The sequence below is a fragment of the Dermatophagoides farinae genome, chromosome 6 (assembly GCF_024713945.1).
Source record: "Dermatophagoides farinae isolate YC_2012a chromosome 6, ASM2471394v1, whole genome shotgun sequence".
Taxonomy (NCBI): Eukaryota; Metazoa; Arthropoda; class Arachnida; order Sarcoptiformes; family Pyroglyphidae; genus Dermatophagoides; species Dermatophagoides farinae.
In genome coordinates this window covers 60,348-81,435 of record NC_134682.1, presented here as the reverse complement: position 1 = coordinate 81,435, position 21,088 = coordinate 60,348, and the positions used below count along the sequence as shown (strand labels likewise).

Genomic DNA, 21,088 nt, shown 5'->3' with positions numbered 1-21,088 from the left:
AGCACAAACACAATGACATTGTGCAGATTGCAAAATGAATTTGATTAGAAAACTGTTTATTGTGGAAAAATGTTATGTAAAGTTAATCAAGAAGAGAGTATGGAAAAATTGAAATGAATTTGAATGAGGTGAATTCCATAGCTTTTATGGTAATGACGGTTGATGGATGTGGAAAGAAAAGGTCGAAATTGATGACTAACATATGCTAATCATTACGATTGTTGTTGTTGTTCTGAACGCAATTTGAATGATGACATTGGAGCAGAGTGAGAAAACATTCGAGTCCCAATTGCACACTAAATCATCTTTTCATTCTTAAGCAGCAATTCTATGGAATTTCGAATCGACCGAACCAAGCAGACAATTTGAATTGAAAATGGAAAATTTTATACTTTCAAACTAAAGGTTGTGTTGTGTTGTGTTTCGATTTTGTTGTTGAATTTTTATTTAAAACATTTATCACTCACACTTAATAGAATGGAATGAATTTAAAATCACCACAGGAGGATCGTTGCAACAATTTCCTGGGATATTTGGATCAAATGAATGAATGAATGAACTAGGATCAAGAAAGACCCAAGTGGATACGATGAGGTATAGTGCATTTTCAAGAGCTTCTTGTTGTTGATTATTATTCAGGCATCTTGTTTTATATTCTTTTTTTTGTTGTTTGTTATGTTTCAATATTCATCTAATATTCGATTCAATTCAATTCAATTCATTCACCACCACTGTTGGTTGTTATTATTAGTGTCGATGTTTTTGTTGTTGTTGCAGCAGCAATATATCAAACAAATTGTCATTGAATGAACGAATGAATGAATGAATGAATTGGCTCAAACAAATAAATGTATTTGCAACACTGAAACACAACATTACAAACCACAGGTAACATTTGTCTAGTTGGAGTGAAAATATTCCATCAACATTTTCCGTGTATTGACAAACATTCAAAGTCGAGTGAAAACAAAAAAGACAGCTTATTATTAGTATTTGTGATGTTTACTAATAGGTATGCCAGAACGGAGAAAAAACGTTTACGTTTCTGGTTTTCTGAAAACAAGCATTTTTCTTCCCTCACCACCATCATTGAATCAATCTCATCATCAATGTTCATAGTCGGTTTGAAAATGGGAATCCCAATGAACCAGAAAGAAAAATACCAACTAATCATTATACAGCACATCAAACTTTTTTTCTGTTGTTGTTGGAACTTGATAAAGGTACATGTGGATGCAAGTGTCGGAAGGTTCAGAACCATCACATCTCATGAGAGTTTGAAAGTAAATCTATTCGCTGTTCACTATATAACAAGCATCCATGGAAATGGCCCGAGGCTGCTTTTCCGGTTCATAGCTTGTCAAAAACGTCTCATCTTGTCTTTGGTGTGTTCATTTTTTGTTGCGATTTTCAGATCTAGTGAACTATGAACAGAATATACATGAGATATCCAATTATTTATGAAACGTCATTTTTCCATCAATGATCGGGACCCGATTGCACACACCTAAACCATAAAACAACACTAATTATGGCAACTGAACTGACCCACTCTTTTTGTGTAAAACCATTATAACAAAACAACAAAAATGGCTAATGAATGATGTCAAACGGGCGTGATAGAATAACAAAACAAAAAAACAAAAGTAAAAGAAATCGGATTTTCCATTTCATTCGACAATGGACAAGCCATTTTTTCTTATCTCATCTGTGTCTGTCTCTCTGTGTTTGTGTTTCGGTTTCTGGCTAGATTCTGAAACTTTTTGGCTTTTTTCCTGTTTTTTTTGTTGCATTCAACCACAGTGGACCATGTTTTTTCTCGCTTTATCAATGTCAAAATGTAATGACCACCCCTTCATATTGCAAGTTGAATTTAACTTTTTCACATTCACTGGACATTCAGAGATTTTCTCAACACAGATATGGATAGATAGATCGCATATGAACTGAATCGAGTTGTTCATAAACATTTCTGCCATTCAGTTAATCCAAACAAATGTACTTGCTGTTTCAATTCGACAACGGAATAAATCCCGATGATGATGAAAAGAAACACGAATATTAATTACAATCGAGGTAAGGAGGAAATGAATCTCATTTATAATGTGGCCAGTGTTTTGTAGCCAAAGAGTTATGTAATGTGTCGGAAGTCCGTTCGTCCAACATACATACCGAATGGAAACGAAATGAAAAAACTTTTCTCCCATTCATTCATTTTCGATATTTTATTGCTGTTCGCTTTGTTATATATGGAAGGCAATAATAATCTCATATCATCATCATGATCATCGTTACATTGAACAACTAGAACAAACATCAACAAACAATAACAGAGAGAGAGAGAGAGACCCAAGAGAAACAATAACACAAAGACAGCGATTCCCCTTGTTCGCATCACCTATTCACCATGAGAATAAAAAATATTACAGCCCCAGCAATAGTGGTAATAATAATAAACATGAACATGAACATTTATGACTCCTTTTTCTTTCTTTTTTGCTTCACACCAAGAGAGAAAGAATGGCAAAAAAAAATCAAACATGAAATTTTTATTCATTCGCATTTACGCAGATGAAATCAAGTCTATGCTCGGCGTCTATTTCATTCGCATTGGACGACCTAACTGATTGAAAAGCACCTGATTCAGTTTCCAAACAGCAAACTAAAACGAAATGGATATTTGCTTTGCACTCACAAGTGGAGTGAAATACAAAAAGCAAACAGAATGTAGTCAGAGCTTGTCGGACAAATTTTCATTTTAAATAAATGGAAAAACAACCAATGTATCGTATCGTGAAAAATGATGATGGATTGATTGGAGCCAAGAATCGTACTGTTGAGATGCTAACTCGTCGTTATTAGTACACACACAGCAGTAGTACATTACTAGCGACCGGCTCACATTTAGGCAATGATTTGTCACACGAGTTGTGACAACACTTTTTCGCTTCAGCAACAACAACAACAACAACAACCAACGAAACTCGGGAATCGGCAAAATTCTTTTTCGATTGCCAAGTGTGATTTGATATATTGTGTCAACCATACAATGCACTAGTGTTGTCGTTTATTTTCATATTTTCATTTTGATTATTTATTATAATCACCATGATCGTATCATATTAATGATGACATCAACACCAACACAAACAATAACAACAATATTAATGAACGATTCAGCCATGTAATAATAATCATAATGAATTAGTAGTAGTGTGTGTGTGTGTGTTTTGTGTTTCGTTACATGGTTATTAAGAAAATACAATTAAAACATTGCCGCAAACTTTTCCGGTGGTTTTCTTTGCAATGTTTGAATGTGTGAAAAAAAAATTCAAGATAACGTCGAGGCGGAATCGATCAACGATGACATACACAGTTGGTAAATTGTCACATTCTGCCGCATCATTTTGGCTCGTAAATTAAAATAAATGGCATATTCACAACTTTGCATTAGCACCGGGCTCGAAGCCATTTTCTCTATTTTCAAAAAAATAAAAATAAAAATTCCAACCACTCACTTTGATCTTGATAAAATGAAAACTATCCGAGTCCGTGACTTTAGACTTGCCCATTGGCAATGCTAATGTCCATTGATGCATCACATTAACCAGACTTTTTTCAGCCATTTTTCTATTGTTTTTTTTAAACTGGAAAAATGAAAATTTTTTTTTTCAAAACGTCAGAATCACACACACTATATCTGGCCATCCATCCATTTGGAGTTATGATAAACCAGAACATGTTCCAGAAATGGTGAATGCTGCATAGTCATTTTACAATTATATTAATGATTATTATGGTTATGATTTGTGCGTGTGTGTTCTGGCTCAAGAATAAGAGAGAAAGAGAGAAAGGTTTTTTGTAAAACCAAAAACTGATTCAAAAACGGAACCAAAGTGAACAAAGAAAAAAAATTAATGTCCTCATTTGAATTATTGATTGTACGAAACGAAACTCTATTTGATGATGTTGTCATTGTTGTCATTGTTATTGTTGTAGTAGGAGTAGTAGTGATTTCTTTACAATGAGGTTAATTTGAATGAAAAATGTAATGAAACGAAACGAAAATCAACAACAACGCTAGTAGTAATGTGTGGGGCGAGATTGAAATTGTTGATACCCCGGGTAGCACACCATTCAAGTTGGCGTGATACCTAATTTGCACGATAAAATAGAGATAATGATGGTGGTCTGAGAGTGGTCTGAAAACTATTTCATTTAGAATATTGAAATAATAGTTTCACAATGGGTTGAACCGAGTCATTTTCAATGACGACCAATTCAATTAGCGATCATTTGTAGAAAATGAAATCATTTTCGATTCTCGCAATTATCATAATCATCAAGATCGATGCCGAATACAAAGTTACAAAGGTTGCACCCCAATCATGGACTGATCAAAATGCCAAATTGAAATTGAAAAGTCAGATTATTCAATTGAAATAAACTTTTTCAAATGATCAAATGATTCACGAGTCTGTGCAATTGGCCTTTTGGTTTGCAATTAATCAACAAACTCTCTATGACTATGAATGGAACAATGAGTCCAATGCAACAAAGAGATTTTCACAATGACAAGAAAAAGGAATTTTCTGATTCAGAATTTCTGAACGAGAATCGAGGATGTTTTCATCATCATCATTTCGTTTGGATTGATGATTCGTTGCTCACGCGATTCAGAAGGTTTTTCTTTTTGGCTATGTTCAAGTGTATGTTTTTTTGTGATTTTTGAAGCTTTTTCTAGATTTCATTAGCGTGTGCTTTTCAAAAGGAAATGAAGCACGAGAGAGGGAGATTTCTTCATTTCAATTCTCGAGTGCTTTCTCCATTTCATCATCATTGGTATCTGTTTGGATCATTGAGAAATGATAATAACGCAATCATTGAGTGTGAGTTTAATTTAAACTTTTTAAAAGAATTAAGTTTCACTTCAAATAATGGAACAAAGCAAAAAAAAATTAACAAACTAGATCATCGGGCCTAGGACCTTGGATAAAAGAAAAAAGTGAAATAGATCCTTTTATTCCAGTCGAAAGAATCCTTCAACCAGCAACAATGATTCTGTCTTGTTGTTGTTTTTTGTTTATACCCAGATCATCATCATCATCATCAAAAGTAAAGAAAACTAAACGTAAAGTAATGTATTCTTGGTTACTTGGGATACTTACGAAACGAAACGAAACGAAACTCGACCAACAAACGGAAAAAAGCAATCCAATTTCAACAACAAAAGCAAAAACGATACGGATGAATCAATTTTTCTTGTTGTTCGATCCGAACATCAACATCAACAACAACGACAGAATGAATGAATGGATACAGTCATTGATTGAGTGGAGCGAGAAAATGTAACGAAAATCATTCTCCATCTCTCTCGTTTGTTCTGGAACCTGAAACTAACCATTCATCCGCCTACATGGTTGTATTATTATTACCTAAACACACAAAAACGAGAAGCAAAGAAAGTGGAAACCCATAGTTACAGGACCGTTTTCAATCGAATCAAACAACAACAACAACAACTGACCAAACGATCAGATCGGTATTGAAGAATCAACTAAACAAGCACAAACGACCCCTAAACTCTAACAAAAGAAAAGTAATTCTACCGGGATCCGGAAAAGAATCTTTTGCACGGTGTGATGTTTGTTCATTCGATTAAAAAGTTTATATGCTCAATGCACACAACAGACACAGACAGAAGAAAAATCAAACCAGAGTTGTGAATGGGCAAATTTAGATCGACATTTTAATTCGGTAATTGAGCCGAATTCAATTCAAGACGGTGGCCATTAACATACGATTTACTGGACTTGTGCAAAGTGAAAAAGAATCCAAATTTTTTTCGCATCAAAGCAAAAAAACCCCAAGCAATTTAAATAACCGTTTCTTTCAGACACACACACACAGGGCTAAATGGGAGAAAAATGAACGACGATCAACCAAAACACAAAAATGGATGAATGAACGAAAAAAGCTTAAAGAGCGATGATCGTTGCTTTATGTTCGGACGCCATTGCCATCATGATGGAAATATATTAAAACAAATTTCTTTTCCTTCAACACACACGCACACGAAAATAGTACCCCTCTGTTTTTTCTTTTTTCCGAAAGAAGAAAAAATACAACTTGATCTCGATCAACTACAGACCTACTCTTGAAGTGAAAAATCTTTCCTTTTCCTATTCGGTGGTTGGTTGGTGCAATCATTCCATAACCAACCGATGTGTGTGTATGTCTCATGCTCATCGTTTTCTCACACATTTCTCTCTCTCTCTCTCTCAATCCAAACTGATCGTTTTGACTGACAAAATAAATTATTAACAAAGCAAATCGACTATAAACAGCTACATAATCGTTTGGCAACAACAGAAAAAAATCTCAGAATGAATGGAAAAAAGATACATTAAAAGCCACAAAATGCTTTGAACGATACAAACGACTTGGACAGGGATCGACAATTGATGTCGATGATCATAAGTGAGCGATCTGGCCCAAAGTAAAACCAGAGTGAAACGGTATAAAACCAACAAAAAGACTCAATAAAATGTAGATTTGCCTGTTTGCTTGCTTGGTTGGTTGGTTGGTTGATAGGTTTGGTTTGGCAAAATGATCCTTCCTAGAATGCAGAGATATTTTTTATCGATAGATCTCGGTTTTTGATCACATCTCAAAAATTTTTTTACGGCCTTCTCATCATCATGGTTTGGACATGTTTGCAATGATTGCCCAAGAGAGCATCCATCAATGGATCCATTTCTGATTGCTGCTAACCTATCTCCATCTTTTTCATCCATGACATTAGGTCGCCCAATTTAATAGTTTGAGAAAATAAATCATAGAAAAAACACAGCGAGCAATCGAGAATTTTCAATGACAAAATATTTAATTTATCATCAATTCTAGAAAGGAATTCCAACAACAATCAAAGATTGACACATACCTTTTTGATGATCGAGCACAAACACATATATGATGATTGGGTGATATGGTAATCACGACATGTGACAAATTCATGAAAAACACCAAAAGTTGTTTTTTAATTAAAACACACAACACATGATGATGATGATGATGATTAAAAATGATAATTACAATTCACACACACTGATCACTTGGCGGCAAAAGGTGTTGTTCATCGCACTCACAATCATCATTCATCATATGGATTGTAAATCGAATCGTTACTGTTTCACATTTGCATATACCACATTGAACATGGTGGACCATACATATTCATGGACAAATGGCAAACACCCGACTGGTCTGTATGAGTGAATGGTCCAACGCCAACTGAATTGAACAGAACAATTCCTAGATGTTGTTGTTGTTGATGATGATGATGATCGTGTAAAAGATGTGGAAAACAATCCACGCACGCACATTGGCACATTGGATCCAAATGGATCAACATCGCATGGCAATCATGACCATCAGTTGTGGATGTTGGCTGGTTGAATGGCACCGTCGTGCATCGGTAACAATTTCGGTCTGCTCAGAATTGTAATCCAAGAGAAAGTTCACGAAACTTTGGCGCCCAACCAACGTAAATTCAAAGTCGTTCAAGTGGAAAGCATGTGATAGCAGTGAATATGCCCTGATGACGACAAGAAAACAAAAACAAAAATCAAAATCATTATGATCAGGAACGTGCGCATTTAGCGCCAAAATTCCGGTTGTTCATTAGTGTGTGTGCGAGACAAAGAATCGAGCAATAGAACAGCAAAGTTGCTGCCATCTATAGATGTTTATTACAACGTTTCACTTTCGACTTTAGTTCTCACCAATAGATGGCAATTAAGTAGTGTATATTTGAATTATTGGATCATTTTGATTTTAAGAAGAAAATGAGAAAAATGAAAGGTCATTGATTACATGACGATGATCCAACTAATTGATGGCCGAGAACACACAGAGAGCCACAGGAGTCGACTAGAATCTGATATGATGATTCGCATGGAACATCAGTGTCATCAAAGTTTAAATACTCCACACCCAACAACGAACAGCAAACGAACGGTGATCGGAAAGAATCGTGCTAGCTACCATCAGATTGGAAACATTTTAATAAAAACGTCAAATTAACAGACTGACTGACTGAGTGATTGGATGACTGGATGACTGGCTGGCACGAAGATACCGATGACAATGTCAACGAATCAACCTAATGATTCACACACACACACACACATATACGTGTATACACGTGCTATGTTATGGTCGAATCAAATCTGGCAAGGTTATACTGACTGGCATAGAGCAATGTGAACATTAAATCACGCTGTGAAACATTGATGGACACGCGACCTGCTGCAACAGACTTGGAACAAACACGTAACCAAGCAGACAATAAACGGTAATATTAAACGGTGTTTGACATCATTGCTGTCTCGGTTTCGCCTCCCGTGTGTTTGAACCTAATTGAATTGTTTCCTATCGAGTCGAATTAATTTTCTACAAACAAACAAACATTCATTCACCAGTGATTCGAACAGAAATTATTTTTCACGAATAAAAACTAACCCAAATGTAACAGATAATTAGACCAGACTACACTACATTAGACAGCAAACAAGCGATAAATTCTGTGATTCCATCATGTCAAAGGTGTTTAATGTTCATACACGCAAAAAGGCAAATCAAACAATGATGATCATTACAAGCTAATGATATGGACCACAGAACCAACCATTATGAGCCAATTAATAATATGGGCCATCCATTCATACGAATCAAGCCAAGTGAATTGAGCCAGTTTTTTAGATCAAATCAATCTCAGTATTCATTTTATTCATTTTATTACAGGAATAAAATTTGATTCAATGTGCTGGTGGTGGTGGTTGGTTTGATCAAATCGATTTGATCCCTCTTAACCTTGGACAATTTTATTTCAATTTATTTAATTTTTTAGATTTCGACCATGTAAATGTTGTGGCTGCAACAAAATGAATGAATGAATGAATGAACGTGTTTGCCATGTTGAACAGAATGGCCATCCATTGACACCGCTATCGATCATTTTGGAGATTTGACAATTTTTTTTTACCATTCTATGGTCAGGATGCAAATCCTGGTTTCGAAAGAAAGAAAGAAAAAAAGAAAAAACATTTCCAGCCAATATTGCATTTTGTCATCACATTTTTTATTCGATTCTCCCGATTCTCAGTAATAGGTTCGAAACTGAAACGACACTCTCTCACACACACACTAACAAACAGAATATGCGAATGAACGAATGTGATTGGCGGAATGGTGTGAACGAAAACCACCCACAAGTGTTCATTCATAATTGATCACTAAGGGAGTATCCAAGACAGACAGACAGAGTGAATGTGAAAAGCATCATCATTCGAATTAGTTGTGCCCTCTCTCTCTCTTTCTCTTTTTCGCGCGCGCTTTCACTGTTGAGAATAGGAGGGTTGTGGATGTTATCGCTGCTCATGACAACGAACCAACTTGGTTTTGGTGTAGTGGTTCCGACAAAACCAATGGTTGGTTGTTTGAAGGAATGGAGGAAAATCAACCAATATCCCGTTGCTTGACTTGGTATTTATTTATTTATTATGAACAACACACATTCACACATTCACACAGAGATATCATCATCATCATCACTATGATTTCGGCCATCCATCCATTCAGCAGTGTAGAAGACTCTGTTAGACAAACCAGTCATATATTCACATTAGCCATTTCCTATTAATCTTTGATGATCAAGGTAATTGATTAATTAATTAATCTACATAGAACACATACAAACATACATACAAACACAACCACAGTGCCAATGTGAACTGATCCAATTTTCAACGACAACGACGGCATGAATGAAACTCGGCTCTGAAAATCTCGAGAAAAAGAAGAAAATAAGCTAACTAACTTTGTTGTTGTTGTTGTTGTTGATTTGTTGTTGTTTTGTTGTTGTTTGTATAGATCCGTTCAGCCATGTTTTGAAGTTGAATATGCGATATGAAATCAATAAATGAATCAACGAATGAATGAATACATGCAGATATAATTCTTGATTAGTGTGAAATCATCGCAATAAACATCAATCAAACCGCAATCACGGCATCATCAAAATTTTACGATTCAACCGGCACCGTTGTCGGTGGTGGTGGTAGTGGTGGTGGCAACTCTTCATCCGGTTCGTCCACTCCGGCCGCATTCTGGGAAACGCTTTGGCCAACAATGTTGAACAATTTCCATTCAAGCTCAGCAGTTGTTGCTGCGGCCGCTGCTGCCAAAGAAACCAATGGAGATCTTGTCAAAAGTGCCCAGAACACAATGTCAGCAACAGCAAGTAGTACCTTATTGCTTGGTGGCCACGGTAATGGCTTGCAGAATCAAACAACAAACAACCCGACATTGATGGCACATTCATCACAGAATCTCAACTCTCATCATCACCCTCATCAACAACAACATCAGCCCCAACTGCATCATGGAAATGGTGGTGGTGGTGGCCACCATCACCTTCATCATCCATCACATCATCAACATTTGCATTTGCTCGCCGAAACAACTAATCAACAACATCATCAACAGCAGCAACAACATTCACACCACCCTGGACATCATCATCATCATCAGGTGGTGAATAATGTTGACCATAATCATCATGCACACCATCATCATCTATTGAATTCATCAATCAACACAGCCGACCTATTGCTACAGTCCAACAACAATGGTGCTAGCAATACACATGATTCTCATCATCATGATCATCATTCCAACAAACAACAACTTAATCACCATCCACAACAACAACCACAACATCCATCACATCATCATCATCAACAGCAGCATCAGCAGCAACAACAACAATCAAAACAGAAACGTCATCGTACACGATTCACACCACAACAGTTGCAAGAATTGGAACGAAGTTTTGGCAAAACTCATTATCCCGATATCTTCATGCGAGAAGAATTGGCCATGAGAATCGGTCTAACGGAATCTCGTGTTCAGGTATGGTGTTACTAATGGTGCAAAAACTGGAAGCAGAAAGGTTTATTATTTTACTAACGTGTGTGCATTTGAATAGAATGAATTTGTTTGTTTGCTTGTTTGCTTGTAGCCAAAGTGTGTGTGGTCTGAATCGATTTCTATAAATGGGCCATAAACCATTTATAACCGATTGTCTAGACATTTGTCACCGACGATGAGAAGAAGAAGAAATTCTCACATGAACACCAACCAGGTCAATTTCATTTTATTTGATCATTCTTAGATGTTTGTCAAGTAAGGTACACACACACACACAGAGAGAGAGACAGAATTGAGATGAAATGAATTAGTAGTGTAGACATAGACAAGTGAAAGATAGATTTGATGCAAGTGAAAGTCGAAATATTTCCAAGTATTCAAGTCAATCTTTTGTTGCTTCATTGTTGTTGTGTCGTCTAGTGAGTGGTCAATGAGAATAACTGGTGATGTGATTACCGTATATTACTAGTACTGTATGCATGTGGCCACCATAGAGCTCTCTTGGGAGAAAATCGTATATTCGTTGGCCATGCACATTCTCATTGCACCTTAATCACAAACACACACACACATACGCACACAGTAATTGGGCTTTGACTTTATGCCGCCATTCGAATTTATATTCTTTTTTCCTAGCTCAAACGATGATGATGTTTGAAACTGACTGAACAAATTTACCTTGAAATCGAATGAGACTGTATAGACGATGACCATAAAAACACTGTTATTCATTGCTCACAACCAACCAGTATGTGTGTGATTGGTTTAAGTTTCGGGATAAAGTCACCGACCCTGGATGATAGTAATAATGATGATGATGGTGATTGTTATTGTTATTATGAGCTAATAATCATTATTTATCATCATTCTGCATTCTGCATTCTGTTCTCTTGTCTTATTCGTGATGAGCAAGTAAGGCAAATATGAACAATTGTCAACATGTTTCGTGTTGTTTCATAGTGTTTCATATTCACTCACTGACTGATACAAACATTGTTGGTTAATATTGATGATGATGATGATGTGAATGATCACACATCAAACATTAAACCATCTCTCTCTCCCTCTAACAGTAGTGTAATGCATCATTATTGAAAACAAAGTCAAACCCAACAGACATTCTTACTCTAGAATCTAGATCATCACATGAATGGCGCGAGTAAGAAAACGAAATCAGAATCGAGTGTGAATGGCGAACGAGCCATATGGATATCATCGATATGAAATGAATCAAAGATGGTATCCAGGGATTTCTTTTTCACTTTTTTCTCTCCCGGTGCCACACCGATTCTTCTGGGACTATGTTCCGTGTACGCGTTTCATAGCGTTCAATGTTGTTAACGTTCGCTCGTGCAAAACGAATGAATGAATAACGGGCTGGCTAAAAGCGAAATAGACAACAAACATAAACGACAAAAACGAATCGACGACGACAACATTAACAGCAATTTTGCATTTTCGATATTAATGTGGTTTTGCTGTCCCATTAAAAAATAATCTGTCCCAATGAGCCTATGTGTCTCACTCACTTTCTCTCTTTCTCACTTTCACTACATGAAACTGTGAATGGATGAATGAGTGAATGAATAGATAGATGGATGGATGGATTGGATGCTGCAAAAGAAAAAAAAGTCAAACGAAAAAGAGAAAAGACGACACGTATACTGGGACATTGGGAATAATACAAATAATATCATCATCATCTAAAATGAACCAAACTGCAGTCTATATTCTCTATGTGAGTGCTGCTGTGAATGCGTGTTGTTTCTGAAAACAGAACCAAACAGAACCAACTACAACATCCACAAGCTCAGAATTGATGGAAACTCCCCTATGCTTTTCTCCATTTCTCCTTCGTATCTCATAGATAACCAAAACACACACACACATTTGTCGTCTAAATTGAGCTTTTAAAAGCTTTTTGTCAGATGCCAAGAGTGCATCCAATAGGAAAACTACTTTTTCGCTTGTCGTTGTTGTGTCGAGCTAATGTTCTTTTGAAAAGAATCGACCACGGGAAAATTAGTCGCTTATGGTGGTGGTGGTTGTTGTTTGTTTGTTTGTTTAGATCCAAATCACAAGAAAAAGTCAAAACAGGCAACTCATTTTGATACAAATTGTTTGATTTGAAATGAGAAAAACAATAATTGAATTGAAAATGTCAAATTCATACAACAACGGAAAATAAGCAATTTTTTCTCTTTTCTTTTCTTTTCTTTCCTTTTCTAGGTCTGGTTCCAGAATCGAAGGTAGGTATCCGAGTATTAGACGGTCAATCATTGATTCAATTGTTAATCATCATGATATTCATCCGATTCAGAGCCAAATGGAAGAAACGAAAAAAGACAAACAATGTTTTCCGTGCGGCCACATCGTTATTGCCGACAACACATAGTTTGTCAATGAATCCATTCGCTACGATGGCGCCCAATGCAAATTCAGCATCAGATTCTTTGTGCAACGCATTCGGATCGGTAAGCGGTGGTGGTACTGTAACAGCATCCACCATGATCGATTCACGATGGACACTATCCACCGGAATGTCATCACATAGTCTTTCAAGCATTGGACATACGTTACGACCACCACCACCGCCGCCACTACCATCCACAACGACGCCATTAGCAGTACCACCCTCATCATCATCATTCAACAATGGGGGCGGCGCTGCTGGTGGAACCAGTCAGTATGCGACAGCCGCAGCGGCCACCGCTCCTTATTCAACAACGACATTACCGAATTCGATGAATTGTTCACCACCAACGCCAAATCAGCCGCCGGAAACTCAATCCCCAACTGGGCAATCACAATCATCAGCATCGGCCACAACGACAACGACATCATCTTGTTCACCTGGTAACAGTAGCAGCAATGGTGCGGCAAGCAGTGCAGGCTCCTCTTCGGTCATCAGCAATAATTGGCTTTGTTCGACCAGCACTGATTCAGCATGGCAGCGAAATGGCAATTCGAGCATTGCAACATTACGACGTAAAGCACTGGAACATTCAGTCATGACCATTCGTTGATTCTTTCAGATGATTTCAGATGATCAATTTGCAGCATCTAGCAAAACTTGTCATCAAATCAAACCTTTGTCCCTTGAACGTATCCTCATCATGTAATTCAATCATAATAATCATGCATGATATCTATCCACCACAATGATCCCTTGTTTGTTCAAAAATTGAATAAAGTTTTTTTCAAATTCAATTCATCCAACACTCCGATATGTTCACTGATATATGGCTACCATGGCAACTTGACATGGTAGTTTATTATTAATACAAAATGCACTCACACACACACACACACACACGGTTATGAAGATGGGGTGGGATGGAATCTCTGGGATGTGGAATTCGACAGAATCGTTGTTGTGCTCGACAATTTAATTAACAATCTCGACTAGTCAAACATTCAAAGACCGATGGCCAATGAACAGATGTAACACACAGACAGCATTCTGTTGTTTTCCACCAAGAAAGAAATGCAATCGAGAGAAATGGCTCAAACAACAGAATAAATGATGGTAAATTCCAATGGATCGTTTTTTTTTTGTTTTTCCTTGATCTCCAAATGGAATCGGTAGCAACTTCCATTGCAGATGTGATGTGATGAATTTTTTCAGGGTTGATGATGATGATGATGGGCTCACAAATAAGAATCCAAACCAATGCACACACATATAGAGTGCATGTAATAAATTTAGTTTTGAAAAAACCAATGTCATAAACGAAATAGCAGGCAGTAAGTCTGGCTGTGATATTAAATTCTTTGTGCTTGGCTTAAACTTGTGAAATATCGATATTGAGAAACTGAGAGATCACAGTGAGAAAGAGAGAGAGAGAGTGAAATCGGTCTCGTAGGAACGAATGTTTGGCATCTTATTCGGTTGTTTTTGTTGTTTTTTTCGCTGTCATCTCTCAATAGGCGGTAAACGATTATTGTGCGAACAAACGTTCCATCATCAGTTGACTATGTCCTGTTCTAATGTGTGCAATGAATGAATTCACTTCTACGCTTCTGTGTCTCAGACTTACATTGCATAGCGAGATGTTCCGAAATTCCGGAAATGACGACGATGAAACCAAACACAAACACACAGCAAATGTTTAATTAGATTTAAGATACAAAAGCATTTATTACCGATTTGAAAAAGAAAAAATAAACATCATCTGCATTGTTTGCATGACAATCATCATAGACAACAATTAAAGACACAACATCGCCATCTATTGACAGCGATTGTAGTCACGAGGAAAGAATAGTCGTTATCGTTAAATTTTATAATCCATACAATTTATTCGGTTCAACAAATTGATCCAGATTATCGAGATTATCCCACCATTTAAAGAAGAATTTCTCCAACATGATCCTGAACCATGGTGTGGTGGGCGAACCTTTGGCGTTTTCAGCATCCAAAAATGGTAGCAATTCATGGCGAGAAATGAATCGATATGATTTCACTTCATCCGGATCTGGATTGATGGCCACATCTCGATGTATGATCAACGCATAATCGATTTCGTGTTCACCCCAGACATCGTTTGACGACGCTTTGTACAGGAAACGTGTCATGAATTTCATCTCTGACAATGGAATTTCCAATGGATTGATGCCAAGCTCGAGATGAAGACGGCGTTGAGCGGCACGTTTCACACCGATAGCATCAGATTGTTCCATCTCTAATGGCGTATATAATGGATGGCTACAACAGGTGTTGGTATAATAGCCGGGAAATGTGATTTTCTTGTCCGATCGTTGAGTGAGAAGGAATTCATTTTTCGAATTGAATATGAGAACGCTGAATGCACGATGCAGGAGGCCTTTGTTGATGTTGGCCATTAAATGGCAGGCTTTTTTCGACTCACTCCCGACCACCTCATCGTTCTGGTCGACTAGAATGCATTTTTCATTGAGCAATTCCACTTGACCTTGATCGTAATTATCTAGTTCGACTTTCGGGTTGCCGATCGTGCTCATCATGAACCGTGAATGATACTGAAATGCACTTGTCAATGATGGAATCCGCGATGTTATGGCCAATTTGGTCACACTCTGCGATACGAAACTACGAGAAAAGTAAATCATCATTCGTTTAAATAGAAATAGAAAACAAACAAGTGACAAGTGGTTAGAATGATTAACACAAACATACACATACACACACATGATTTACCTTATGATTGTCATTGATCGATGCGTCAGGTTTTCGTTTCGTCAGTGAAATATGTTCAAATTCAAACTTTTCCTCAATAAAACAAAAACGTAACGGTTGATTTCTTGGCCACAAAATGCAATGTCCATTGAAGCCGTTTAGGGTTATTCGTCATCGATAAATTTAGGACAAATCGATGTGTCCTAGGTGTGAGAAATGAAGAGGAAAAACCGATTTAAAAAAAATTAAAAATAGATTCAACAATACTACACAGGTGTATAAATTATTGATTCAAATCATGGACAAACTGGATTGCTTTTTTCTCGCACATTCAGCTGATTTGAAGGGAGACGGTGCAGTTTGAGTTGTATCGTTTTCATGGATATCGATGAAAAAAAATCACAAAAAGTTTTATTCTTGTTCGATAGATGGCGGAATATATTACTTATTTTGAAATTTTCTCTTTCGAACCGAATTGATTTGACTTTTCGACAAAAATTATTTCTTTGCTATCGAACTCTACTCGTTTTCTGGTTTCGATCATAGATGGTACTGGTCTTTCAGTTTGGTTTGCAAGAATCGAATAGAATTGAATTGATTGGAAATGAAAATATTTGGTCGCAGTACAAATTGAATCATCAATTACAATAGTATTGTCTGTGTGTCTGTGAGTGTGGTATAATCAATTTGATTCATCCTGATGATGGGCAATCATCTGGTTGAACAAAAACAAACGTCATAGATATAGCCCGAAAACAAGGTGGAGCCAATAACGATCGGCAGACCAGGATTGGTCGGCAATTATATAGCTTTCAACCGGATTGTATACAGTCAACGATAGACACAGACACACACACACACACATTGACGGCGGGTGCAATCAAAGTCCTCCCTATAATATTACATTCTCTATAATTGGCCCATCAACCAGAATCATTGTTCCAGAATGCAGCAGCAGAAGCAGAATTGAACAAAATTCCCGGATATTGGCGAGAAGCAGTAAATGGACGATTGTAGAGGTATTAGAGAATGTATGGCAACTTTTATGGTTATGAAATTTGGTGCCGCATCCTGTGTGACGACGATGATCAATGATAATAACAATAATCGAATCGACACATTAGAGGGGGAGATGAGAGTGGAAGATTTAATTTGAAAATACAATTCATTTAAACATTGAATATGAACCAAGTGTATTTGTGTGTGTGCGTGTGTCTGGTCTGATGTGGTGTTGGCAAAATTGTTAGACATAAATCCAACGATCAAGAATCGGCAATGCATTATGATGTGAGGCGTCCATATAATCGAATCATAGAATGCTTATTCCATTGTGCAATTTTCTGTCATCGACAATTCAGATCATGTGAATGTCGAATGTGCCTTTGCTCGTCATAATAATGATGATGATTTGATCATCATGAAGCCATTCAATTCTAGTCACTCTACGCTCTCTCTCTCTCTCTCTATATATAGGTAATTTGAGTTTGTCAACTTTGTTGTTCATCAGTACATGTCTGTCTGTTGGTTTGGATTGTGTAATATAAAGTGTCTGTGCATTGATCATTCCAGTTTCATTCAGACAATCTTGGTCGAGGTGTTCGCTTGATTTGTTTCCAATGGTGATGGTTATAATCCTTTGGTGATTGTTTTGATTAATTGGACAATCGAATGATTATGGAGAATAATTCATTTTACTTGGATCATCATCACCATCATCATCAACATGATGTGGAATCGACGTTGAAAAACGAGATGCGAAAACTGGTTTTTATCCCCAATCTACATGAATCGATGGATAAATGTAGCAATAATGATAACCAAGGCAAACTGGATCACTGTGGCCAAATGTTTGCTCAATTCAATTGCAATAACAATAATAGCCAATTGCACAATCTAAAGATACGCAAAGATATCAATACAGCCATCGTTGACCATCGATCGAATCGATACAGTATCGACGAGATACTCGGCTTGAAATCATCATCCAACAAGTTTAATGCTGCTGCAACCATATCGTCCAAACAACGACACCACAACCAAACATCCACATTCAATTGTCTGTTGTCCTGTGTGCACCATCACCAGCATCACAATAACCACGATCACGGTAAGTAGCGTGAATGACTTGAGGTTGAATATGGATCATAAGTGCAAAGACAAGATTAGTGATAGAATGATAATGATAGCCTAGTAAACATAAACACACACACACACAGCAGGTCATCTAACCAATTAGTGAATGCATTCAATTCGATTTCTGTTACTGTCATTCCATTTGATTCATCATCCTCGATAATGAATGGAAAATGTTTTTGCAAATTATGGCAACCAATTTCAACGACCAGCACGGGGTTACATTGTGACAGCAAAACTTTTGATTTTGTAACCATTCTGTTGCTGCTGCTGGCAAATGATTATGCAATATTTTAATCGAATCAGTCATTCAGTTAGTTTGCAAATTGTCTCAAATGACATCCAGAGACATTGGTGGGTTTCAATTTTGAATTGAAATGAAATTTGTTTTCGTTGATAATTGTTTGATTAGTTTGAATCTGGATAAATCCTTATTCATGATGAATATAAAGGGAGAATGCCGAACTGTAGGAAACAAAACAATTGCAGAAGAAAAGTACCAGGTTTCGATTGTGTTTGTTTGTCCAAAACAGAACCAAAACCACAATATGGAGAGTGAGGCAATGTTATTGTTGGCCCAATTGTTCCAAGATTGCTGTTGTTGTTGTTGTTGTTATTGTTATTGTTGTGGTTGTGGTTGTTGATAGATGAGAAAAGTGTTTCAATTCAACTACAGAGACAGACATGGTCATTGTAATGATCAAAATGAAACATTAGAACATTGGCAACACTAGTCAATCTTTTCTTGGACCTTTCTTTTCATGCAAAACAACACAACCAACCTGCGGCTATTTGTAAAAGAAACAAGAAAATTATGAAACTATTATTGCACGGGACAATTATGTCGCTGACTGACTAGCTGGCTGGCTGGCTGGCTGGTGATTATTACCTTTATTAATCCACAATGGACACTTTTTCACAACGACAAAAAGAACCAAATTCAGACAGACAGTTTGCGAAGCGCGTTGAATCAAACAAAATACCAACATGCTCAACATTCTAATCAGATCAACACACACACACACGCACACAATAGTTTGGCGGCAGGTAAAGAAAGAGGCATCTAGATGAATCGGCGCCAACTATCAAAGTTCATTATCATAGAGAGATTGAGTTTGTCATTGTTGGTTGTTTTTGTCACAAGAAAAATGTTTATAGCAATGTTCACTGCAGAAAGAAAACTAATTGAACCAATTGATTTTAGGCCATAATGGCGAGGATGATGGTGAAATTGGTCATTGCACGGCTAGCAATGAGGAACACAATGGTGATGACAACAATGATTCCGATCATGGCGACGATGTTGATGACGATGTGGACGTTGAATTTGGCGTAGGACGCAATAAGAATGTGTCGCCCGACTTATTCGATGGCAATGATGATGGTGAATCGATGCTTAGCAACCCGGATGCCAGCGACAGTGGAAACAGCGGAAATGGTAATAAGAAGAAACATCGCCGTAATCGGACCACATTCACAACATATCAATTACATGAATTGGAACGAGCGTTCGAGAAATCACACTACCCCGATGTGTATAGCCGAGAAGAATTGGCAATGAAAGTGAATCTGCCCGAAGTACGAGTCCAGGTAATATGACTAAGCAAATATTATCACTCCAGTGAATCATGAATCATAAATATTTATGTTGTGCATGAAAATTTTATTTTTATCAAAAAAATTTCATTTCCGGAACAGGTTTGGTTTCAAAACCGAAGGTAAATATTGTTTGTTTGTTCAACCAAATGGGCAAGTGAGGCAGTTTTTAAATTTTCAAATAAATTAAATTCCTACCCAAAAGGGCCAAATGGAGACGACAGGAAAAACTGGACGATCAAAGTTCCTACCGAAGTCTTGGTGGCAAAGATTATGATCCAAGTCCAACCAATGCAACTGCGATGCAATTGTCATCATCGCCGCCACCATCACCATTACCACCAGCTCGGTCTTCATCATCGTCGTCATCCGGTCGTCCGATTACTTTGGCCAGCTCAACAGCAATAAATTCATCGGTTGTCAATCCGATCAAATCTCATGCATTCAATTCGAATTTCCTGATGCCCAGCATAGGTGTGACATCTCCATTGATGGCCAGTGGCACATCGTTTGTATCAAGTTTGGATTCTTGGCTTGCAACGGCTGCGGCCATCGGATTTGCAACCAATTCAACGACGGGTCAACAACAAATGCCTGCACCACCCACCACCTCATCTCATGGTCCATTTTGTAGCATGTTTAGTCCATCCTTTTATGCCAGTTATTCCAATTATCTACCGCATCCACACGGATTTGACCAGCAACAATCATCGACCAAAATACCACTATTGGCCAATACATCCATTGATCAATCCAATGATCAAGAAATGGAACAGAAATCTAAAGTGACCTGGCCAATCGACGATAACATGGCAATCAGGGAAGAATTACGAAGTAAAAAATGCACATCAACATCAATCAGCCCTTCCACTAGTCCATTGAATCTTTCTATATCGATTGAATCGATAAACAATCAGCCATCAGAATCGATTGATAATGATCATCATGATGGCGATAAACCAGTGTGTCTCAATCACAACAGCATCACTGCTGACGTCAATCAAAAGTGACAATTTTATACATATGATAAACACTGGAATAAATTGAATTCAATAATAATAAACGATAAACGATGAACGATGATTGTAATGAAACTTAAACGTTTTTTCCTTTCACTCACCAGAACCCATGCTGTGTGTGTGTGTGTGTGTTGAACGAAGCTTTTTTGTCACAATTTGCCGGTGCAGGAAATTGCCCGAGATTTGATTT

The 21,088-nt window shown here is 37.2% G+C and overlaps 4 protein-coding genes across 4 annotated transcripts in view; 2 read left to right on the top strand and 2 right to left on the bottom strand.

Moving 5' to 3' along the window:
• LOC124493440 (semaphorin-2A-like) overlaps positions 1–7,592 on the bottom strand; it is a 69,966-nt gene extending 62,374 nt beyond the window's left edge. Inside the window, exon 1 of the mRNA XM_075732121.1 lies at positions 6,944–7,592. The gene's annotated coding sequence lies outside the window, so the exon portion shown is untranslated. The remainder of the gene's footprint in view (positions 1–6,943) is intronic.
• A 2,028-nt stretch (positions 7,593–9,620) lies between these two features.
• LOC124494287 (uncharacterized) lies at positions 9,621–14,202 on the top strand. The gene is made up of 3 exons (XM_047057461.2): positions 9,621–10,974; positions 13,222–13,241; positions 13,313–14,202. Exons 1-3 carry the CDS (start codon positions 10,192–10,194, stop codon positions 14,016–14,018), a joined length of 1,509 nt encoding a protein of 502 aa, XP_046913417.1. The 5' UTR covers positions 9,621–10,191; the 3' UTR covers positions 14,019–14,202.
• Positions 14,203–15,108: 906 nt separating this feature from the next.
• Positions 15,109–16,507, bottom strand: Idi (Isopentenyl-diphosphate delta isomerase). Its single transcript, XM_047057459.2, has 2 exons — positions 16,172–16,507; positions 15,109–16,063 (listed from the first exon to the last, which is right to left on the bottom strand). Exons 1-2 carry the CDS (start codon positions 16,183–16,185, stop codon positions 15,277–15,279), a joined length of 801 nt encoding a protein of 266 aa, XP_046913415.1. The 5' UTR covers positions 16,186–16,507; the 3' UTR covers positions 15,109–15,276.
• Positions 16,508–17,757: 1,250 nt separating this feature from the next.
• On the top strand, positions 17,758–20,889 carry LOC124494285 (uncharacterized). Its single transcript, XM_047057458.2, has 4 exons — positions 17,758–18,257; positions 19,488–19,873; positions 19,982–20,001; positions 20,085–20,889. Exons 1-4 carry the CDS (start codon positions 17,819–17,821, stop codon positions 20,887–20,889), a joined length of 1,650 nt encoding a protein of 549 aa, XP_046913414.2. The 5' UTR covers positions 17,758–17,818.
• The last annotated feature ends 199 nt before the right edge of the window (positions 20,890–21,088 follow it).